The 25,525-nt window shown below is 39.8% G+C and overlaps 1 protein-coding gene across 1 annotated transcript in view; it reads right to left on the bottom strand.

The window, feature by feature from the left end:
• Positions 1-7,524, bottom strand: part of COL5A2 (collagen type V alpha 2 chain) — a 155,860-nt gene extending 148,336 nt beyond the window's left edge. The window contains exon 1 of the mRNA XM_088135723.1: positions 7,045-7,524. Coding sequence (XP_087991849.1) covers positions 7,045-7,144 — 100 coding nt within the window. The 5' untranslated portion in view covers positions 7,145-7,524. The remainder of the gene's footprint in view (positions 1-7,044) is intronic.
• Positions 7,525-25,525: the final 18,001 nt, after the last annotated feature.

The raw sequence follows: 25,525 nt of genomic DNA, 5'->3' as shown, positions 1-25,525 counted from the left end.
CAGATGCCGCTTTCAAGCCTTCCGTCCAGGATTTAAAACAAAACTTGTAGTTCAATTCTGCTGTGCCTTTTTAGGAAGCAAGATGCAGAAGAATTGGCATATTGTCATTTGTTTTCGTTTCATCCAGAAGCTGCACTGCTTTCCCTTCTTTTCTAAAAAAGAGGCCATTATATATTATGTCTCGAAAAGCAGCAGATCTTGTGTGGTCTGATCATTCAAAGAATCAAGAATGCAAAAGAGTGATGCTAGGACATCTAATCTCAATTATGGTTAAGCCATTTAACCTCCTGGGGCTCAGTGAGTTCAGCTGGAAATGAGGGTGGATCCCGCGTTAAACCAAGGGGCAGAGATGGATTTTCCCAGGTAAGGAGATAACAAGCTAGTTGCTTTTTTGGCAGATTTATGGAGGGACGGAGGGGATGATGTGGGAAACAATGTAAGAAATGAAAAAGCAGCAATCTAATTTATCCTAAGAAAAAGGTACCTAACAGCAAATGTTCCCAAACACAGTAATATTGTGTGGGATGTCTGTGTTGATTAACACACTGAATAACAATGATTGGATTAGGGAAAACATGTAAGGAAAATTTATGAACTGAATAAAACAATTTTAGAACTGTGGAAGTCCCAGAGAAATAGAATTGTGCATTACAGAAATACAGTCTCTAAAGTCTGTGGAACTTCTAATGATTTTTCTGCTGTTATTAGTACGGTTCTATCTGGGCATTCATGCTTCCCTTTTTATATTGTGTATTCTTTTAACTTTGTAAGCCTCCCAGTGCCTTTTTGGAATCAGGCACCTTCATAAACAAACAAACAAATCAAGAAATCCTGCCCCGTCGTCTAATCCTAATGATAAATCTTAACCAGAAACTTGTTTAATTAGAAATATGCCCATAATTTTCAACAGAATTTCCCCCCATATAAATGTACAACAAATGCAATCTGGTATAATCTGTTTATCAACCATAGTGCATGAATAAGATGAAACGATTTCTAGTTCATTACAGCAAACATTTTAAAAATGTTTTAAATATGTTACAGGCTGAATCAATACATTGTGCTAAACCATAAAGTGGTTTATTTTGGGGTTTAGTGTATTGTGCAACTCCGATCTATTTAATAAACTGTTGTTAAACAAATCATGATTTAAATGAATGTGTGAAATTTTTGCTTTTTTATTTTCCCAGATTCATAGTGCTGTTATGTTTGGAAGCTCAATTCAATTAATCATGAGGGGAGATTCCCACAAATCCCCTCTCCCATTAAAAAATATGGGATTTCAAGGGCATACAAGTTTCTATCATCTGTACCTGTTTGATACTTACAAACAAAGTAGGAAAACATGCGAAGCATGGCTTTTGGAATTCTTTCCAACTCCTTAAGAATAGCTTTGTTTGGGTCATGTGACCAGAAAGGAGAAAGGCAAGGGGCTGAGAATGAAAGAGTCACCAGCAACTCTAGCCGCTGCCCAACTGCCGTCCATGTGGATGCATTGGAGAAATGTTTTTCTCTACAGTCCCCAACTGATCCAGCCCATTTTTAAATTTAACCTTTCTTTTGCCAGCTTCTCCCTCCATGCCAGATTTGGTCCCATTCTGTTCTTAGAGAGTTATCTTGCTGGTGGACCAATACAGGCAAGAGACCAAAGTTCTTTCACATAATTCCTTTCCAACATTCCATTGGACTGGAAAGAATAAAAGGATTTATGTAAACTGTTTGTTTATCTGAGGTCCGATTCAGTGTTTCTCATTCTGCTTTTTAGATCTGCCTGAAATGGGAAAATGCCTATCTCCGCATATTACAAGTAGGGTCCCCTAGTTAATTCAACTTGCCAGATTAAGGCACAAGCTCTAAGGTGAGAACATGTAACTCCTCTGGGGCTGAGGACCATGGCTGACCTTTGAATAACATCCCGGGCCAACACTCTCAAAATTAGGTAGGTCCAGGACAGAACAGGATATGATCCCCATGTATTTAATAATTGTCTATTCTATCTCCAGATAACTTTTTGAGGGGTTCTAAGGAGGGCATGCTCAAGGCTTATGCACCCCTGCTCTAAGCCCAAACTTTAGAGCTTACTGAATCAGGAACTGGTCCCTGGGATCTCTTGTAAGCTGGTAGTGCAGCTTGGATGATCCTTCTGAATGCAAAAATTCAGTCTGCCAGGTTGGCAGTGAAACAAAAGCATTGGTGGCATAGGAGTTATTGAGGTACAACCATGTTCACATTTGTTTATGAAAAGTAAGGAAATAATTTTCAATGGATTCCTTGGCATTCATATGAAACATGCGCTATCTGCTTGACTGGAACCATCTGGGTTTCCTTTGCTCTGAATGTATTCATTATAGCATATCCTACAGGCATTTCTGGTATGCCTTTCCTTGATCTATCCTTGGCATCTTATTGTAATTTATTGTATTCCTTTGAACAAGGTTGCATTTTTCTGTAATATGGGTTTATTATCACTGGCATAACTGACTGCCAGGTGATCTTTACTTTTCTTCCATTCCTATAAAAGCTATTTATTGTATGCTAAATTGAGTTTTTAGTTAACTAGATTTCATCATCAGGAGAAAAAAAATGTTTTCTTCTATAGCAAGTCGGCATGAAGAAATCTACATTACTCCCCAGCTCCCATTTTAGCAGTATATTCCCTATAGAGCTGTCATTATAGGATTACTATTTTGAAAACAAATGTGACATTTCTGCTAGCATTTTCTTAAGTTGTAATATTCTATGACCAACCATTATTGTGCTAAGTGTCTGGAAAGTAATTCTTACTCACCTATCTAAAACTTATCATCATATGTAGTAGAAATATGGTATAAGCAGAGAGTCTACATGCAGGCCTGAATTTAAACATTAGCTTTATTTGCATATTTCTCCCACCACTCACTTTAAAAAAAAACTGAGGGAAAAGAATTAAGCTTGCAGAACTATGAGTAACATGTCTGGTTCTCACAATGTCAAGTAGAGAAATGCCAAATAGATGTAGAGATTGTCTCTAATTCTGCTAGCTGTAATTTCTAGTTCTACTAGTGAAGTTATATAAATAACTGTTTCTTTACTTAGCAGGTAATAATGTACATTAGTTAGGAACAATGGTCCAAAACCTACCTTACAAGAAGGTAAGCCCATTGACTACGGCGGGTCTTACCTCTGAGGAAACATCTACATGGCATTTTGCAGCAAAGTCATGCTACTGACATCTGATTTGACTTCTCTTGTTGGTCACACAATGACAAACATCCCTTCCGAGGCTCAAGCGGGGATAGGCAACCTGGTACCCTTCAAAGATTTTAGATTTTACACTCATAGCTTTTCCAGTCAGCGTAGCCAGATATAAGGGATTCATCACATTGGAAGGACACAGAATTGGCTCTGCCATGGCTAAAGGAAGCTATGGAGATCTTAACATGAAGATGTCTCCAGTTTGTACATCTTTAGATTTTATTTCAAAATGGCCAGAGGAACCTGGGTTGAGCCAACAAGAAGCTTCTGCAAGTAGCATCAACAGTTCTTTTGTTCCTCTACAGGCCTAGGCCAAGAGCCTAGCTACATATCCTATTAAAAACACTGGTAGCAACAAGGATTTAGGTTTACCCCTTGAAAATCTGCCGTGACATTCAGTACCACCTGCTAAACATATGCTTGAGGCCCTAGTTTCCCTTTAGGAAAATAAAGCACAATATAATTTTATGTTGGTTCTTTGTCCACACAAGAAAAAAAGCCGTAAGAAGTACACTCAGGGGAAAACAATTAACTGGCTTTTTGCCTTTTTTATATACTGTAAATGTCATGGTCAGTTTATCTATTGACCGGGTTCATTAATCACTCTTAAAATGTTCCATGAGTGCAACTCTTCTGGCTTATGTGCCATAGTTTATTGACTAGCATTTGGTACAAACTCAGTCATTTTGGCTTAAGTAATAAACCATGGTTAAAGAAGTGATTCAGACCAATGTATGAAACGATGTACAGAATAATTGGATATCCAGATCATATTCTAAAACACTCCTTAGCACCACATGTGGCACTTGGAGCCACAACATCGCCCATCTCTGTTTATAAGGCACCATTCTTTCTGCTTCTGCACAGAACTTAGAGATGTCTAGTTAATCTTCCCTTTCCCATTTATTTTGATGGCTACCTTGTTCTACTGATTCTACACCAGATACTCCGAGGTCCCTTGATATGCAGAAAGCTGGTATATAAAATTAATAAATAAACACTAATCATTTCTCTTACCAAATTCATCAGGCTTTGAATGAATGCAAATTTGTCAGCAAGCTTTGTTCAGAACATCAGTGAAATTGAACATTCCATATCTGCCCATAAAATAGGTCAACATTTGCCTTGACAGTTCATAAAATAAGTCAAATATTTTCCATTGAGGGTAACTGCAATAGCTTTGGAATCAGCTTTTTAAAAGGAAGCAGGGGCCCAGAACTTCCAAGACTGGGAAGAAAGAAAAATCTGAAGCACTGTTAAACAATAGCTACAACAAAATGAGGAAGGAGAGGATGGTTAGGTGAGATTCAATTACTTCTACCTGAAAAGAAATGAGGTGATTAGAGATCCACCTAAAAAATTAATGAAAAGGCCTCCAGCCACACTTTGAACGCTACTAAGGAAAAAAGCACAACTGATTACCAGCCAACCATTCCCACAATTCAGGTAATTGAGAGAATCTTAATACCAGTGGTTCTTTAAGATGTTGCTAAACCCTAACGCCCAGCATCCCTCACCACTGGCCATGTTGGCTGGGCTACTGATACTTCTAGTTCAGTAACTTATGGAGGTTCACAGGTGCATAAATGTATGCTAGCAGTAAGTCACAAGCCTAAGCAATAGCTAAGGGTGGTAATGCCTGCCTAGCCAGAGATGAGGTCCCCAGATCCTATGAGATGTAGGCAAAACTTAGGGATTCCAAGTTTCTTTTTCTTCCCTAAATAGGCATTCAGTGATGGATCCTAGATATCACCCCATCTATAGAATTGCCATCCAGTTAGCAGAGGCAGCTGTGGGAATAGTTGACAGATTCTGGGAGCTGGCTGGTCAGTAGCCCTTGCATTTTCTGGCCTGGGAGTAATCTCAGACGAAATACAATGTACAGTATTACTTGGACTTACGGAAACACGTTGTTTCTGAATCATGACATCAGATAATCCTTACCATGAAACAAGCTGGTAACCTTCCACTGAAAACAAGGTTACAGCTGGGCTGAGTTAGGTTCTGATTTTAGAAAGCTGGCAGCCCTCTAAAATGCAAGGGCTTAATCGCATTATTACATGAGACAACAATTAAACATTTCAGTCCTGGTACAAATAGCTCATATTTTGGCCTCCTCATTTGGTTCATGAAAATCTCTCCGCATATGACATATAGTAGAAAATGTGTTGCCCAATACAAGATCACTGGCTTACCCCCAGGCTCTACATATACAAAACAAATGGCATGTACTAACCTAACCCCACTTAGACAGCTTGTTCAGGGCATGCTTTTTAATTTCTTTGGCAGCTAAAAGTCTTGTACTTAAAGTTCCACTGCCACCTTTTATCCGTCTTTTAACAGTGAGGATGGAGTGGCTAATCTGATTCACACTTGCCCAGAAATAAGCCCCATTAAATCAGTAGAACGTAGTGCTTCCTAACAGCGCAAAGGGTTGCTCTGCAAATCCCATTAATTCCATGACACACATTTCGAGTGAAGGCTGCATAGGACTGAGCTGTCAGTTTGGGTAGTGGCCTTGTCTTTCCATTGCAAATCTATCTCCATGAAGTTTGTCCCACTGCAAGTCTGACATTCCCTTAGAGCCTGCTCACATTACATAAAGGGCACCCTCTAGAGGTCTCAGTGTACAATGTACAACACAGAAACATCCTTATCTTAAGACTTATTGGACTTTGGGGGGGGGGGGACCTTTGACCTTGTTCATATTTGACTGTCCACCCAAAAAGTTGGATATGCAATGTCCCCCTGCCCAAAAGTACCCAAGCCATTTTGGTAATGCAGTCCAACAATCTGCAGATATACATTCACACATGCATACACACATACACACACATATCCACCATTCCAATTTCTGATAAATGAGTATAGCATTTTAGCAAATGCAGATAAGCAGAAATCCTTGTCCTTTTCACAGTTCCACTTGAGTTTTCGTCTAGCCAGAACAAATTCAGAACAGCTGAATCCAAGTGGGTGTCACAGAAAGCCATTTAGGAACCCTCCCAACATTAACCTTGAACCAATATGAACTGGAAGCCAACATGCTGGCTAAATGAATCCATTGCCATGCCACGAAGACAAATACTATGCTTCCTGACTAGACTTCCTGTCCTCAAGCACCAGGGAGCAAAATGCAGGGTGCTGATAACACAGCCAGAAGGGTGAGAAAACAGTGTGTCACAAAGTCTGGATTTCATCAAGACAAGTCACTGAGGAAAAGGGGGGAATGGGTTATCTCCAAGAGGCAAAGAGACAGAGAGAGAAAGTCAGAGAAGCAGAGGGGGAAAAGGGAACCAAAAAGAGAAAGAAGTTCTGTGCAATTCTCCCTAACAAAGAATTGAATAAAACAGATGTAGTTTAGGCAGTGCAAGAGGACTCCACCCTTCCAATTCCTTGTGTTTACTTCTCTCCCTCTCCCTCTGTTCAGAAAGTTTAGGCTTGCCTCCAAGGACTGCATTTCAGTTTCATCACAACTGCTTTCTTTTGTCACAAACAGTAATAAGACTTCTTTTTAAAATGTCTTACACAGAAATAACGCCAGACAATTGCATTTATCCCTAAGAGCTCAGTGGATTTTTCCTCATTGTTCTTCCTCTCTTCATTGTCCACAGAACCATGCAGATGCCAGGGAAAAAAAACTTTAGTTTTTAAAATCCATGTCCCATTAATTGACTTTTCAGCTTCCTATCAATCCCCTAGTTCACAATATACACACACAAATATACGTAGAGCATCCTGCACTTCCAAGCCCACTTTTATTCCAGCTTCAACGTACAAAAGTGACACTCGGCACTACAAAGAGAAACTCACCCTCCTCAAACTCGTCTTCTTGTGTTCGTATCGTCCCCAAATGTCCTAGGAAAGCAATAAGAATGACAAACGTTCTTCTTTGGGTCCAGATGGCCATCATGTCTAAATATTAGACATGTATATCCTCCTCGTCCTGAGGCGAGGAAAAGTGCAAAACAAAAAGTGTAAAAAAAATATTTATTTGGACATCATAAAGCCAGCTCTTTTCTTTCAGCACTCCCACAGGACACACGGAAAGTCTGCAAGCTCCGCTCTTGCTTGGCTTTTCTTTTTAACCAGCTCTGGCTCTTGCACAGCCCGCAAACACTTTTCCCCCCTCAAGTGATGCAGCTTTAAATAGGAAGAATGCTGCCTCCAGTTCTTTTCCTGCCCCCTTTCAGCTTCTTCAGGCTAATAATCATCCAGTCCCTGGCAAGGAATCGCGTGATTGATGGTAAACAATCGAATCAGGACTAGCTTCGCTCTTCTTCCCTCAAACTTTTCCTCTTTCTCTCTCTCTCTCTCTCTCTCTCTCTCTCTCTTTTTACACACAGTTTCTGAGAGCAGCCACCTCTCCCTGCTGTGGTTCAGGAAAAGCTCTCCCTTGAAAGAACAGATTGGAAGCCACGCATAGTTGATAGAGAAAAATTATTCAGCCATTCAGACAGTTGGAAAATGAGGAGGCAGTGAGATGCTAAAGCACTCTTTAGATAATAAAAAACCAGGGAAAAGAAAGAAACCTTTGCTTCTAAAAGGAAGCATTCCCCTTCCTAGGGGCAGTCAGCCTCAAAATTCCCCTTCTTCTGATGCTGCATTTCTAAGGCAGTCTTCCCCAACTTGGTACCCTTTGCATGTGCAAGGCTTTCCTACTGGAAATTATGGAGTCTAAAGTCCATTCCTATCAGGAAGTGTCAAGGTGAGAAAGGCCATTCAAATACTTCCCCGTTCACCTCGGTTACAATCATCCAAAGGTGAGGTCCCAGTTCTCTTTGGGAAATGGCATAGCAGCAAGTTAAGGGATACTGAGGCCTGTTACGCAGGCTTGCTGTACATTTCTACTGCCCATCACTGATACCCTTCTGCCCAGCTTAGATAGATAGATAGATAGATAGATAGATAGATAGATAGATAGATAGATAGATAGATAGATAGATAGATAGATAGATAGATAGATGCTGCCTACTGCTTAGGATCATAGGGCTTCAATTTCCTTTTCCCCCCGGGTAATGTTTTTTATCCATTCCATAAGTTTCTAGGGCCACCAAATTGCCCGCTGGTTCAAGGCTTCTTAAATCAGGCCATTGGCAAGAGTTAATTAGAAATAGTAATAATGTCTCTTTTGTGGCCTTTTCAAAGCTGATAGGCAGTCATATGCTTTGCTTCATAGTAGGTGGCTTAAAGATGCCATTCTAATTTCCTTAATATAATGTTTGTTTAGCCATTATGGGAAGTTTAAAAAGCAGCTCCCAGACACAGCCAGTCCACTGCCAGGACAAGTGATGCTGCTGAGCCCTGCCAAAGTGGTCGGGTCAGGCAAGTTGTCCAAGTCTGCTGTATGGCGATAGTTAGGGCAATTCCACACTGCAGACTAAGCTGCTCGTCCTTTGCGCTGCTCCCAGCTGTTTCTTAAGCTTTGCAGCACTACAGGACCGTGCTTCCTCCAGTCTGAAGAAGAACCAAAAGGGTGTCAGGGCTGAATGGAGCATGAGTTTCTAGTGTTGATGGTAGTTCGTTGATTTAATAGGCCATTGTTGGATCAATTGCAAGATTATTTTTTTAAAATGGCAACTGCTAACCAGCACAGAACTGACTGCAGCCCAGGATGAGATGGCTATGCAGGACGGTGAACAGCTGTTGGAGGAGATGGGGCATGCCAGGCCACACTAGAGATGGGCCAAGCAGAAAAAGGAGTTTGGTCTGTAAACTGTACTCTATTGCACTACTGAGAGAAAAGCATCTGCTAAGAGATTATTGCAAGTTTGGACCATGGAGGTACATTTAAAAAAAATGAAAAATAGTGTAACAAAGTTTTAATAAGCCCTAGAAATAGTATGCAATGATGTCTTCTCTGCATATTATGGATTCACAGATCATAGCAAACCATAATTTGGTTTGGTTTTGACTTAGTCTGATGTTGAATTCTGCCACAAAGGTTTGTAAACCATGCATATAGTTCTGTGTTAAATATGTACTAGGCCACTCTGATGCAACATGTGAACCCAGCCATTAGAATCTAATCCCTTCTATAAACATGGTGATCTTAAACCATGCCACAACTTTCAGTTTTCCAACAATGAAGTGGGTTAGTATTAAATTACTACAATTCTGCATTCATATGCAATCCATTGGGTCTTCCTGTGGTATTACACCAGCAAATATAAATTGGGCCTCATATTAAGTATTATGTATGTATGTATGTATGTATTGGGCTTTGTGTGCCCCCGCCTTGGTCTAGGTAGTCCCTAGAGTCATCTTTATTTGCAGTCAAAAACAAGAATTAATAGGATGCTGTCCATGCTGTTAAAGACCACTGTTCTTTGCTACAGATTGTCCTTTGCTACCCGTTGCTGGCTCACTGACCCATCCCCAGGAGTCCTCCACATCTATACTTGTTTCTGATATTGGTACAAATTGGGAGAGGGGCTTCGTGGGAGGAGGGAAGGAGGGGGTAGTGGGTAGAGGGTTAACGCTCATCAATTCGTCATCAATCCTCTCTCCTGAACTTTCTCTTCCCTAAAATATAAACACAAGAACTTGGAATTCCTTGTTTGTCTTCTTTGATCCCCATTCTTTAAACACAGAAAAGGGTGAGAAATAAGACACATATTCTGCCCTAATTAAAGTATCTGGAAGCTGTGTCAGAAACATGTTTTAGTCTATTGTTTTACCATCTGCACATTAATGCATGCCAAGAAACACTAAATAGGAAGTGTTTCGCATACTTCAAGGATGAAGCAATAAGGGAACAGATCAACAAGGCGAAAGAAGATACCAAAGGGGCACAGAAAGACCAGCCCACAATTTTTCCTCCTCCTGAGGCAGAGCAAATGGCACTCTTGGCCTACTCTTGTTGAAGCACTTAGGTCCCAACACCAATCAAATTCTTTTAATATATGAGGAGAAAATACCACAAATATTTTTTTCCATTCCTGACAATAAAAATAATAACAAAATAAGTGCCAATCAATTTGATTGAGCTGCTGATTCAGTCTACCCTAAACGCTACGGCCAGCTTTGGGCAGAGGGGGTGGGACTACTGGTCTTACTCTTAATCCTGCATGGCTTCTTCAGTTTGACTCTTTCAACATTAGACAGTACTGAGTGCATATGGCTGAGGAGACGTTTGCGTTTATATGTACGTTCCCATGGAATCACCTTGTCCTGAGCTCTGCATGCACAACATCCCTTTAGCAGCCAACACTAAATCATGGGTATCAGATTCCCACTTTTTCTTGTTTATATGAGTAATGCATACAGGCAGAAGCTGGTATCTTTTATTATGGAAACTGATGTGACAAGTATTTAAGCCCGCAATGATTTATTCAGTTATTATATTTCAGCAATTCGTAGCCCATCTTTCAGGGGGGAAAACTCTGTCAATGTGACTCCTGCTATATCACCGTGCAATAATAACAAAATGGCTAAATAATTGCAATCCACAAAAACTCTAATATACTAATATCTATTCCATTAAAATATAATAGGTATTCAGGCTAAAACTGTAAACCTATATTCTGCATCCCAGGCAAATCATTGTGAATGAAAATGCGGCAAAACAAAACGAATCTTTTGAACTCTTTTAAAAGCCTGTCATGATTGGGCTTGACTTGCCCAAATTGGCATAAATTCCCAGAAATAAATGCCACTATCAAAGATGTCCTTTCTCCTTGCTGGCTTCAACTTGCCTTAGTTACAAGGTGGCTGAAGGAGTTCTGTAGTCTTCTCGTGTTATATTTTACAATCACTTTTCTGGCATGCTTCCGTTAAAGCCCAGGGGACAATATCAAGAAGGAACATCTCCCTCAAGGCTTTGTTCAGATCAAAAAGTACAGGCAGAAGAAAGGCTACTAGGGGAAAGGAAGGGAGGAAACAAAGAATACCAGTAAAATTAATTCAAAAAATTACTAAGCACTGTTAGAAGAAGGCCAAAAAGTGAAGCCTTTTCAATGGGACAAGTAATGTTCTGACAAACTAGAAGAATCCAGACAGATGCCTATACTACATAAATTCTGCCAGATGAAGTTTCTTCCTTCCTATTCCAATATGGATTGTAAGAGAACAGGACAAACACTGTAATTAAATATACAGCTGACATTATTTGTATAATTATAATGGGTATATTGGAACATATCAGATTGCAGCTCCAGTCTGGACCCAGTCTTGGGTCTGAGAGCTGCTTCCCCATAAAGTTCTGCCAACAGAATCACTTCCACCTCCTTCAGCATTTATTATCATTGTGCCTGCTACCAACCCTTCTATCAACGGAGGGATCTGTAGGGGTAACTTCCCTACATCCAATAAGAATAAGAATGTTCTACTTCTAATTGTGAACTTTTTACAGCTTTTACTAATATCATTAGGAAATAACATACAGACATATGAACAGTGTACACTGGTACAATAGGAACTTTATTCTAAGCTACTGAATGAACAATCCAGGAACCAACCAACTCTCCTCCCCACGCTTCAAAAATGTGCTCTTTCTAACCCGCTCTTGTAGTTGGTTGCTGACTGCTGGCTCCATGAGTCAGATATTCAATCTGCTTTTCTGCTTTCCCTCTTATTCTAGTATCTTTCCCCTCCTGTGCTAGAATTCCAAACCACTTCCCTCATTCTTCACACCACATTGACTCAGCTGCCAAATTCTGGGAGGCCTCAGACAAAGCCTCACACCTTCTCTCCTTCACCTCTTGTTCATGGGTAATCTTTTTGCCAGAGGATGGGCTCCCCACCCTGCTAGTTTCAGTCATTCTTTCCTCTTTCTCTCTCCTGCTCATCTCCCCACACCAAAAGTTGGGGTCTTATATATCTAGGCTAGCTCTCTTTTCTTGCACCTTCCCAGATTAGCTTCCTTTCCTCAGTTCTATCCTCCTTCCCATTGCCTGACCTGTATGGCTGGGGCTAGTAAAACTATAACGTGGTGGTCAACATGTCTCACAGGAAAATCTTCCTCTCTCTTCCCAAAATCTGTACCTATTTACCTATTTACCCATCTTAGAAATTCTTCTATCATGCAATCTAGCAATTTAGCTTACAACTTGTCCTGCACCCAACTTCCCTGGAAACCACTGGATTGCAAGACTCACTCCTCCCTCTGTCTCTCTCTCTCTCTCTGTGGAGAAAGAGAGAGAGAAGCAAAATAATAGTGAATGAAAAATTGTTTGCAGAATGAAGGTTGTTATAGACTCAACACAATTAGAATATTTATCATGCTAAATACTTATGGGATTCCAGAACTTTGGAGTGCTTGCAGCATGGTTCTCAATCCAAGAAATGTTTATCGTGACACAGTCTTATAAGGCACTGTTAGAATGCATGAATAATATGTAGAAAGGAAAAATCAAATTTATATTTTATAAATCAGCAGTAACTAAAAAACAAGGTCTATCACATCAAATAATCAAATAGGTAAATGCAATAGTGCTTTCAAACTTGATCTAAGATTTTTAATAACCACAAAAACTAAAACTAGCATTTTGATCATTTCAAAAACAAATACACTTAAAATATGCATATTCAGCAAACCACAAATGTATTTGAATGAGATCTTCTGTTTCAATAGTTTAATAACAAGTCAACTTCTGATGAGGCCATGGCGAGCTAGGTGTCCCTGCTAAACTGGGATGGCATTTGTGACAGAGATTGGTGGCCGGATGCGGGATCCTGGCTGACGAAATCTCTCCAGAAAAAGGAGAGATTGTGAGACTGCCCACATGCACTCCAGACAGCTGCTCCTCATGAGTAGATTGCAGGAACTGAGGTTTTTGTGGCCAGCTTATGAATCGAGTGGCTGGGAGTCAAGGGATTCCATCTAAGCTTACAGTCATAATGCAGCCTTTATGGACAAAAAGCTCGACCAAGCCCCATTTCTTAATCACATTTGGAATTATTCTTTACTGCTTTTGAAATATTAGGAACCTTCAGAAGGGAATGTTTTCATCACATTCACTGGGTGAGTTTCCTTCTTAGCGAAAGAAATTTTAAATACAACTTTAAGGACTCAGAAAAATATTACTTTTGGGAATAAACAGAAGAAGTGTGTTTAGAGTGTTGATTTTGGAAAGTTAAAAATGGACAAAGGTTCCAGATGGATTTGGAATAAAAAAATATGAAATTAATTATAAAAATCCTTCCTATGGGAAACTGTCATTTTTTGGGTTCTTTGGGAAAAAAAATAACATGATAGGATGGGACTTTGAAGGTTGGACACTAGAGGGGACTAGAAGAAACTAAAGATTACAATTAAAGGAGAAGAATACTTAAATTCAACTTGTTAACAAAGAATGGAGCAAAATACTTTAACAGTGAATGTTTTGAAGGATATTTTTGAACAATGGACTCAGAAATGAATTTTAAGAATGTCTGATACCATAGATAGATGGTGTGTTAATGATGTCACAGAAGAGGAACAAGCTATACTGGATAAGACTGAAACTGATTTGAAAGTAGATTTAAATACGACAAGTTACAAGAACAATATGGGAAAAGATGATATACTGGACATACAAACAAAACCAGTTGATGTCTTAACACTTAAAGGGGACATACAAATATCAAATCAGAAGAGTGATTTGGATAACCTTTTTTTACTGGATGTACAAAAGAGATCTGTTAAAGTTTTGAAGAATTTTCTGAGAAGGGACAAAGAAAAAATGAAAAGAAATCAAATTCTAGGACATTATTTGAAGGGATTAAAAACCAAGATTGTAAAAAGTACAGGGAAGGAATATAGAGTTGGCTTATCTGACCAAGGCTAAAATAGATATGTAGTTATCTCTGGTAACCCCTTAATGGATTTTTGCTGATAAGGAATGAATGACAAGGCTTTTGGATTTTGCGTATAGTTAAGAGATGAGATATGGGGAGAAGAGAGCATTTGTTGTATTTTAAGAGATGGTGATAAGTTACTAAAATTGTTTATACTTGTGATGAAGGGGGAAGTTACTTTTTTATACAATTTCTTTTCTTTTTTCTTTTTTTCTTTTTTTTCTTTTCCACGCTTTCTATTTTTTCTTTTTATTCTTATTTTTTTTGTAATTTGTATTAGTTTTTACTTTTTCTAATTGTAATCGCTAATAAAATTATTATTAAAAAAATGTTTAATAACAAGTCTTCGGGCTGCTTTTTTTCTAACCCATATTTCTTTTTCTTGTTGCTGCCACCACTTGGCTTATTACTAGCAGTGGCAGCTCTTGCTGGTCAGATCAAAACTGTCATTATGTACCAATCAAATGTCTACTGTTAGTTCTTATTTTGCAGACTATTAACTCCTAGTCTCTTCACTGTGGCTTGAATAAACAAACAAACAAATAAAACAAGAACCTGCCTTCAGACTTCCACCATCCCAAGATGGTAAAACCTGTAAGTATTGACTGGATTCCTATGCTGCACTAAGTCATCATTTCATTAAATGTGTCTTACTGAATAAACCATAATTGGCTAGATACATGCAACACGTTAATCCATAAACCATGGTTTACAAACAATGGTTGGGTTCATGCTACACTAAGCCCAAGCTAAACAAACCACATTTCAGCTTCATGCAATACGTGAATTCAGTTAAACCCCTAGCAAGTTGGCTGAGGTGGAAAATACCTGGGAAGGTTCAAAACATCAGTACAATAATTTCAAACTGTGGGTAGGTTCTTAGGAGACAACTTAAGGGAATTAAAGTACATACCTACTTAAGCACATTCCTGGACTTGAGTGCTGAATGTTCAGCTATTCTGAACTCTGATGCCATCCCTATATGTTTTAAATAAGCAAACAAATATAATATCTTAACAAACTTTGATTTTGCTTATAAAATTATTTGGCCTTTTCCCAAACGTATGTATGTATGTATGTATGTGCCTCTGAGTCAGTTTTTTGACTCCTGGCGACTGCCTGGACAAGTCCCTGCAGTTTTCTTAGCAAGATTTTCAGAAGTGGCTTGCCAGCTTCTTCTTCCTAGGGCTGAAGGAAAGTGACTGACTCAAAGTCATCCAGCTGGCTTCATGCCTAAAGCAGGATAGAACACACAGGCTCCCAGTTTAGCCTGATGCCTTTAACCACTACACTAAACTGGCTCTCATTTATATAAATACTTAGGTTTAATTAATTATTTGAAATCATAAGTGGGGCTTTTTTCTTTTAAAAATAAGCTGACATTTGTATAATATTCTGTTGCCAGTGGATGGAAAATGTATTATAATAAGACACACAAAGAAAGCTTTAAATAGTTGAATTATTTACACCCACACTTTCAGCTTCTATGCATAGGAGGACTTTTTAAAAAAAAAATTGAATTCCAAAACTTCACAGAATTCAAAAAAGAGCGTGGCACAGACCAAGTTCAAGTCCTACTAAAATAAATTGGGGATCGGGAAGTAAGTCCATTCATTGTTCCTAGACAGACAACCATACAGCTTACAGAGTGTGCCATTGGCTTGCGATTGTTTCTTTCCAGCACAGAATGAAGGGATTGGGCTTCAGTGACAATCTTCCATGTTATTTATTGCCCTGGGTATACAGAAATCAATGGAAACTTCTAAGAACAGTTATGAAATGTTCTCTGAGATGAATTATTCTCTGGGACTAAAAATGATATAGCCCAATACTGTGGAATTTATACTTGTACAAATGAGTTGTGGATTCCAGCTTAAGAACAACTGAAGCAGCCGCATCAATTGTTGCAGCTATTGCCAAATCAGGCTGAAATGAGAAAAGGATTCTAGACCATGATTTGTCAGCAAAGTTATACTCCAACGTGTTTAGACTTTAACAGTTGAAACATTAAAATCCAGTGGTACCCCGGTTCACTAACTTAATTCATTCCACAATTCTGGTCGCGAACCAAATTGGTTGCGAACCGAATCAAATTTCCCCATAAGGTTCAATGTAAATAAGGTTAATCCATTCTGAACCATATGTATTTTTTTTTAACCACAAAAATATGAAACAAAGTACAGTACAGTACAGTATGAAGAGAGAGAACACTAACCTTGCTTGAGGCGACACCAAAAAGCTTCACAGCAAGTGCTTGTCTGCGACCACGATCTCGCCTAGAGGAAGCCACGACCACATGTCAGAACAGGGAAGATGGCCCTGGGTCGTGTTCATCACCCGATGCGGAGTTCACGAATGGAAGCAAAATTTTGCGAACGCTGCTGTTCGTGAACCAAATTGTTCGTGAACAGAAGCGTTCATGAACCGAGGTATTACTGTATATTGATTTTGGTTTGTTTCTAGTGCTGCGTATGCAAAAGAAGGTCCTCTTATCCCCTTAAGCAATAATATAGCCAACTTTTCTTGAATAATGTCATGGGACTCTTTACATCCATGTATCCAACATTGGCCAAAGAATTAAATGCAGCACTACTACACAACGCACCAAACCTAGTAAGACACACAAAAATCATAATACCTCAACTTATGGACCTCTGCCTCACCACCTAATTCCAATAAGATGGACAAATATGCAAGCAGATCAGAGGAACACTCATGAGATCACCCATCTCAAGATTCATGGCAGAGATAGTGATGCAACATCTGGAAGCAATAGTATTCCCACAGATACAAGCCACAATATGGATCCATTATGTGCAAGACACATTCATCATTATTAAAAAATATCAGCTAGAGAACCGACATAAAACCATCAACAACACCTTTCATGGAATCAGATTCACAAAAGAAGAAAAGAAGAATAGCAAACTATCCTTTCTGGACATACTCATCAGCAAAGAAAACTATGACAAACCAGAAAACCAAGTGTAATCCATTCTCCCATGATGTTACCTAGGCTGGTAATGAAATGTCTCCAGGAAGTGAAGAATGCACAGAGAACATCAAGAACCCAACCTTTTGAATAAACTACAATGTTTGTGAAACATTGCACATATGAAGCAAACTGGATTAAGAAGCACAATTGCCCAGATTTTTACATCGAATAACCTCATTTTTAAGGCTGTCAAAGGTATGACTAAACATAGTTTCATGATCTTCATAAATTATCAGACTTGATTTTGTAGATAGGGACCAACTTTGGTCCAATTTGTCTACCACCAATATAAATGGGAGGTTGATATAGTTCTTTGGTTATCCTGCTATTGCACCAAGATAACACTTCAGAAGTAAGCCACAGACTACAGTATATGGGACTCTTTCTGTTAAATGATACCTATATAGAGTTGTTAAGCAAGTATGTATTCTAGCTGTCAATTCAATAGTGGATAATAATAGATAAGACAGTTTCTGATCTTTTCCCATCTACATTTGGGAATTTCAAAATTGACAGTTTACTATAGTCAATTATCTGGTTTGGATACTGAAAATAGGGTTGGACTTTTGAGAATGATACCTAGATGTAGTAGTTTATGCAGAGAATAAAATGTGTTCATCAACTACTTTGAAATAAAATAATAGGTCCAATGTTAGGTCCAAAGTGCTCTCTAGATTTTCACCTTAAAGTTGTAAAGCAACTGTAGCTGCTTGAAGGCTCTACAGGGCTGTTTTGTGACACTCTCCTTAAAACAACCACACTAAGCTTTCAAACTGGTGCAGATGCTCCTCACCTTTGAGGAACTGATCTAGAGAAGTGCTTCAGTCATGAACAAGGCTGCTCACTGAAGGATCTGCACAGGCCTAATACTGCAGGGGGAGGAGGGGAGGGCAGGATTTCAACAGCCAAGAACTTAAATGGGCACTTGATTGACATTCTCTGGAAACAAATCTGCTTCTTTAAGCATTTTCTTTAAGTATCCGGCTTTTAATGTAACCGTTTCTGGAAAAGGCACCTGAATTTTATCTAGCTAATGAGTATCAGGTAATTGCTGAGATTCTTCCCAAGAATTCTGAGGAAATACTAGAATTTCCCTCAGTATACCTACAGCTTTCCTCAGAACAGAATTGGAATTGCCAACCAGGGTGCAAAATTTAACTTCCTGAAAATACGTAATTTGGAACTGAGAAATGAAGGCTGAGCACAAAGTCTACTGCAGAAGTGCAATCTCAGAATAAAAGCCTATCTGGCAAATGATTCTTGTTCTTTCCTGAGGAGCCATATTTACAATCGCAACAACTGTAAATTATTGCTCCCATTTCTTGAGATGTTTTGTTTTGATGAAAGAATTACTGCAAAGCAAACTATTTTCAGTTTTTATCCTGTCCCCAAATTTGTAGCTTTTTAATTAAATCTAGCATTTAAATGAACCCCACTGCCCACATAGTACATATTTTAATACTCTTTTAGAAAACCACCTTTCCATATTTGCTACATTCCCCATTGTCCAAAGACCCAAGGAGGCTTCTGTCTACTTTTTAAAGCAGAACTGGAAAAGCCCCAAGGACATTCATTGGAAATTTCTGAAAAGATATTATTTGTTTCTATTTATTTATTGTTTTATTTTTGCTTTAATGTAAAAGAAAAAGGAAAGCACAAAGATGGAAAGCAAAAGAAACAACAAAAACATACGTTGCATACAAGAAATTATTCAGCCTACTTTTAAAACAAATCATTAAACCTTGACTCCATGAAATAATATTCATCGGTCTTTTCTTCAGTCAGGTAATCATGACTAAAGAGCATTTATCTGTGTTACTTACATGGTGTCGTGTTCACCCAATTAGCAAGAAAAATTTGACATGTTATTTCTTTATGAGCTTAAACTCTTGCTCATTTTATGTACTGTACATATAATGCAGTGACCTTTTGCTGAAAGCAAATAAATGATTGCCGCTTAGTCAGGAAGTCTGTCTGGTCATAGCATGAAGCCTTTCATGGCATATTGAGAAGTCAGAAGCATGTGTTTCACAAAAGGCATTGTTGTCGAGTATCATCAGTATATTGGTGACTTTTGCAATTCAAAGAGATGAACAAGTACAGTTCTTCTTCCCGCAAGCCAAGGTGGACAATTCTGAAGGCCAATCAAATTATTTTGGTATCTGGTACAAAAAATGCCAAAGACAACTCATTATTTTATTGTTCTTCCATGACAGTAAAGTCAGTTGCCTGAGGCAGTTACTTCATCCTGCTTTACAGCTGAGCAGTCACCCTCATGTGAGGAAGATACTCAAGAAACTCAAAGAGGAAAGACTCATGAATTAGGCCTGTGTGGAGTCCTCACTTCACACTTCAACTAAAATCTGTAATCAAGCATCAGAAAAGGAATAACAAATTGTTACAAAGACAATCAGACGTGGTTTTCCATTCAGATTATTGAAGTGGGTAGCTGAATTCTTCTCCCCCACCCCTCAAAAAGATCTCCACATGAAATGTGAAACCAATTAATCCAATACTTCTAAGTATGCACTTCATGACAGACATGACAGAGTTCTTAAATTAAATTATATGCAAGAATGACAAAACGGATATACATTGCAGCTAGTGTTTTCTTATTCTCCTTTACTAGCATTGAATAAATATTTTCACAAGTCTTTCACAATCGCCAAGATGATTTACGTTCAGTAAAAATTAAAACGATGCTCATTTGTCTTTTTAATCTCTGTTTTATATTTGGCACGTACAGTACTGTAATAGCATAAGCTTTCTTTCTGAGGATCAGTGATGGAGTGATGAGAGACACGTTCTGCAATGCAGAGTCTAGTTAACAGAGAGTTATGTATGCAGCTCTGCCACAAGTTACTCCTGTTACAATTATGTGGAGGAGTTAATTATTGTGTCAGAAAGATTACACACATATCTGCTTACAAGATAGACATTGGTAAACCACAGCTGTGGAAGCAGAAACACGTCTTTTCCATAAGCTGGCACGTGCATATATATGTAACAGTTTTGGCCACAGACTCCATTCCAAAACCTGGTGGGCTCCCCAATATTCATGCAGAATATTGTACATGTTCCAAGAGTATGAAGTTCAACAACACTCTTCTAACAAGCCATCTACAGCCACAGATGTCAAGCTGAGCATTAGGAACATTGTTCACACAAAGAATTGTTAAATGGCAGTGATAATAGCGATTTTCAGGAAATTAATAATAAAGTGAACATGACTCTAAATAAAAACAAATAATCTTCTAAATTCACTTAATCATACATTTCAAAAAGGGCATTTTCAGCTTTAAGAATCCAAGCAAACGGAACTTTCAGACTTTGGAGTTCATTTTTTATGAATTAATCTAGTTTCTTTTTCTGTGAAGAAAGTGTAATTCTCAAGCATAACTTTTCATGAAATGTAGTGCATGCATTCCTTTCAGGGACAAGGCCCATAAGATTCAACCACTAGATTTTCTATAGAAGTAATTCCTAAGTGTGAAGCTAAGCATGAAAATGGATTTTTTAGACCAAGAGTTGCACCTGAACTGTGAGCAGTGCATCAGGACCCACACTTCAAAGTAGAGATCAGGACAAAGAAATGGTCTCCGAGAAATTAAATTAAATTTCAGTTCCTTTTATTTACATTTAATTCATTTAAATCTGGTTAATATTATTTCAAGCCCTGGATTTATTATTGTTTCTGTTCAGTCACATTAAGAAAAACAGTTCAGTGGCAACTTTTAGATGGGCCCTGGGGCCATAGCCATGGCTTTCATGTATGGGTCCTTAAATTGTACACCTCTGCACTAAAGCCTGATTTTATTTACACAGTTCCTATTATCAGGTAGAGGGTGGATGTTTCCAGTTCAGCATCAAGCATCACTCTCTGTGATTTCTGGCTTCACCCAGAGATTCAATTTCCCTACTGTGTTTTATGTCCTTCTAGACAAACCCCTGCACTGTGATGACTACTGCATGCAGGGGAGGAATACATTCTCACCTGGGTCCATGGTCACCCCCCTGCAGCTCTTTAATCTTTGCTGCAGCTACCATTACAGAGGCTGCTTAGCAGTGTGGTGGTTACAATGTCTCCCTTGAGCCAAATGCAATAAAGGACAGTTTATTTTAAATCTGGTTCTTGTGATTGCGTATTGTGCATTTTGATACTTTAACTTTGTATATATATTTAAATTCAACTCTGTGAACTCTGTGTACATGTATGTTTGTGTGTGTGTGTGTGGAAGCGGCTGGATTGTGTAGTGGTTAGAGTGCCATCCTTTGATGCGGGAGACCAGGGTTCGAATCCTGGCTGATACCTACCTTACCAGTAGAGATCCTTGGGCAAAGACCCCCTAACACTTCACCTGCCCACCTCAAAATATGAGAGTGACACGAACTAAGAGAGTCATGCCGGCTCGGATGTCGCCCGGATTAACAAGGTCCGCGTCAGATGTTGGGGAACCAGGACAATCTGATGTTAAGTGGGCTACTGGAACAAACCATACCTGGATGAGAGAAGAGAACCTGGAATTGATGGAATGCTACTACAACAGTAGACCTAATGAGAGGGGATATATGAAATGTATGAGCGAACTATGGATGGACAGAAGACCTATATCTACACTAACTGAGAAACAGCTAGTTACCCAATGCTTCAACATAGTGAAGAGGAAGCTGCTGTCACAACTTGAGATAGACCAACTACAAATTACATCCCAGACTCAAGAAGACCCAGAAGAACAACTGGATATGCAGCCAACACTTGAAGCTGAAATGTCACTGCCACCCCTTCCATTACACAGCACAGTAGGTGATATTAGGCACAAGAGCATAGATAAACTAGCTACGGTCAGCCCTCAAGACCGATTACCAAGGCTCAGTGGAGAAGTACCATCAAATAATATGCTAGAAGATGCCAATAGAGCCCTCACAACAATCCCTATTACCACCATAACTCAAACCAATGAACTGGTATATACTAGAGCCACTGTAATCCTGGAGATGCTTGGCTACACAATCAAGAAGAACAGCAGTACATACCCCCCCCCCCCGGAAAAAGAGGTTGAAGGCTAAGATCAAGGCAACTCGGAGAGAAGTCAGTCAGCTGGTAGAACTACAGAAGGGTGTGGAGATTGGCTACTGAAAAAATACAAGGGCCTGACCCCATCTGAAGCCCTAGAGACTGCTAAACAAAGGCTCACAGCACTGGTTACCAGGATAAGAGATATACTAGAGAAGCAGAAGCAAAGAAGATAAATGCCCTGTTCACTATAAATACAGTATGAGATCCAGTGTGGTCAAGTGGTTAAAGCTCTGGACTAGAAGTTCTAGCCTTCCCTTAGGCGTGGATTCCTGTTGGGTGATTTTGGATCAGTCATTCTCTCTCAGCCCTAGACCAGGAAGTTTAAAAGTATTTATGTACCAACCTGCACTGGACTGTTAGGGTAAATTATAATCCATTGTCTCTGGCCCACAGCAGTAGGAAAACTCTTCAAACTAAAGACCTGTCAAGTCACTGCTGAAGTTTACCAATCTGGAAAGAATTTTCTTAAACCAGCTTAGAGTCCAGTCAGCATCAGCACAAGACAGGAGCAGTTTACAGATGCAATCTGGATGTGTTTTGGGTGCAAGAGATAGAAGGAAGTTATACATCGTTACCAGGATGTCTATGGGAATATGGCCCCACTTGAAATAAAGCAGTCTGCTGCTTCCACTGTATGCTACAGGTAGTCCTCAGGTTATGAAGGCAATTGGGACTGGAATTTCCACCGCTAAGTGATGCAGTCATAAAGCATCGCTTTATGTCCCGTGACCACGCCGCTTAGTGACAGCAATCCCAGCAGTCCCAATTGCCATCGTAACCCAGAAACCACATGGGTCGTTAAGAGAGGACCTCACATGACCAGCACCCTAGGCAAGCAGGCTGGCACAGGAGAGCTGCAGGTGGGTGGGGAGTGCCATGGGCAGGGGCTACTGAGCATGGGCAGGTTGGTGAGGGCTGCGGGCAGGCCAGCAGGGGCACGAGTGAGCTGGTGGGGCCGTGAGTGGGTGCTACAGTGTGCGGGTAGGGCCTCTATAGACCGCAGGTGAGCAGGGGGTGCTACATAGTATGAGATCCCTAACCCTAACCCTGAAATTTATTTTAAAGGACAAAAGTAATTATTTTCTCCAGTTTCAGTCCAAAGGAGGGAACTTCTAAGCTAAATATTCAGATATTTATTTTTCATTATTTCTGGCAGAATTAAAAGAATCATTAGTCACTGACAGGGGGAAAAATGAGAATTAGGAAACTACTGTATTCTTACAGGAAAATAGAATAGGAATCAAGAAGAAAACAGACTAGGTTCCATGTTTTGTACCTGTATGCTAATTAACCACAAAATATATAATTAATCTTGGGTAAGTGTGATGGAATTGAATTATGAAGGCCACACTCAGGGAGGGAAACATCCTCGCCCCTCAGGAGATGAAAGAGGATGTTTCCCTCCCTGAGTGTGGCCTTCATAATTCCATTCCATCACAGTAAGTCATCAATGGAACTGTAGCCCAGTGTAACAATATTCTAGAACTGTGAAAAGAATTACTTGGTGATTTCAAATGCAGAATGAAAAACAGATTCATTAAAAGGGAAAGTCCTTTATCCACTCTTCTTACTTTTCCATTTTCTCTCCTTGTTGTCTTCTTTCCAATGTTTTACAGCTTTTTACACTGTTCTGGATTGAATCCATACGTGGAACAGATTTTTGAATGCTTTATAAAAGTCTCAGTAAAATCCTACTTGAAAATGTATTGTGGCTGTTTGCTACTTGTAAATTCAATTATTGTTCTTTGACCAAAGATATTTTGGATTCTGTGGAACAGTTTCATTCTGAGACTTTAAAAAAAAATCACTATAAGGCAGACTAAAATGCATTTTCCTCAAGTTGGAAATATTCTTTCACAAGATATTCAAAGACATATACATCATAGGTAAGGAATCTCAGCTTCTCCAGATGCACGTGGAAACAGAATTTGCCACCATCAGATAGTTTTAAAGGGGTACTGCAAAAATTCATTGAGCACTGGTTTATCAATTGCAACTAGTCCTTTTGCTACCTCCAAAATCAGAAACAAGATGCCTTAAATAGCAGCAGGAAGGGAATAACAATGAATTGCCCTCCTGTGTAAATCCCTACAGTAGTCCTCGCTTATCAACCATTCGTTCAGTGACTGTTTGAAGTCACGATGGCACTGAATGAGTGGTATTTGTGATCAAACTTTGAAGTTCCCCACAATCACATGATTGCGATTCAGGCGCTTGGCAACCAACTCACACTTACAACAGTTGCAGCATCCCATGGTCACATGATTGCCTTTGTGACCTTCCCTGCCGGCTTCCCACAAACAAAGTCAATGGGGAAGCCAGCAGGGAAAGTTGCAAGTCACTCTGATAAGTTTCCCCCCAGCCTTCCTGCACACTGTGCCATGTGGCACCCTCCTTCCCTCAGCCTCCCTGTGCTCACACTGCACAGCACCTCCTCCCCCAACTTGCATGCAGCCTGCACCAGGCCTTTCAGGGCCTCCCCCAGCCCTCTGCAGCACTTCTGTGCTCCTTACCTGGGACTCCTGCTGCTTCCTGCTTAATGACCCACATGTTTTGACCTGCACATCTTGGGGTTACAACAGCAACAGGGACTGCCAGGATTGCCATTGCTAAGCAATGTGGTCACATGATGTCACGTTTTACGACCCCATCACTTAGCAGTGGAAATCCTGATCGCCATTGTAACCCAAGGACTACCTGTATTTAATTCAATGTATTTGTTTAATAACATTTTTAAACCACCCTAATCACCTTTCTCACTATTTGTGAGTATGCTGAACTACAGCAGATGGACTGTTGGCCTGATACGGCAAGACTCTTCTTATGAGATACACACAATTTGTCCCGCCATTGGTTCAGGGGATTAAGGCAATATCAAGGCCATCTCCACCCATTTTATCCTTACAAAAACCCTGTGATGTAGCTTTGGCTGAGAGAGAATGACCTACCCAAAGTCACTCAGTGATCTTCAGGAGTCTCCTCAGATCTAATCCCATAGTTTAACATACCAATACACCAAACTGGTCTTGCTAGCTACTGGTGTTCAGAACTGGTTTCCTACCAGGGATTTATTGTTTGGACACTATCAGTAAGTTCCATTAAAGATGGTGAGTTTTACTTATAGATCAATATACAGTGGTACCTCAGGTTACGAACGCCTCTGTTAACGAACTTTTTGGGTTACGACCAGCTCCGGCTACAAAAATTTACCTCAGTTTGCGAACTCCGCCTCGGGGTACGAACAGGATACGTGGCCATTTTCCCTCCCGTGACACAGTCTGCGGCCATTTTTCCACCCCTGACACGTGGTCCGCAGCCATTTTCCGCCCGACACGTGGTCGGTGGCCATTTTCCCGCCCCTGACACGTGGTCCGCGGCCATTTTTATGCCCGACACGTGGTCCGTGACCATTTTCCGCCCGACAAGTGGTCCACGGCCATTTT

Source organism: Python bivittatus, unplaced genomic scaffold (assembly GCF_059951505.1).
Source record: "Python bivittatus isolate LINGU-HERP-01145 unplaced genomic scaffold, Pbiv_v1 ctg000200_np1212, whole genome shotgun sequence".
Lineage (NCBI taxonomy): Eukaryota > Metazoa > Chordata > Lepidosauria > Squamata > Pythonidae > Python > Python bivittatus.
Note: the sequence above shows the minus strand (reverse complement) of the source record. Positions and strands in the feature narration are given on the sequence as shown.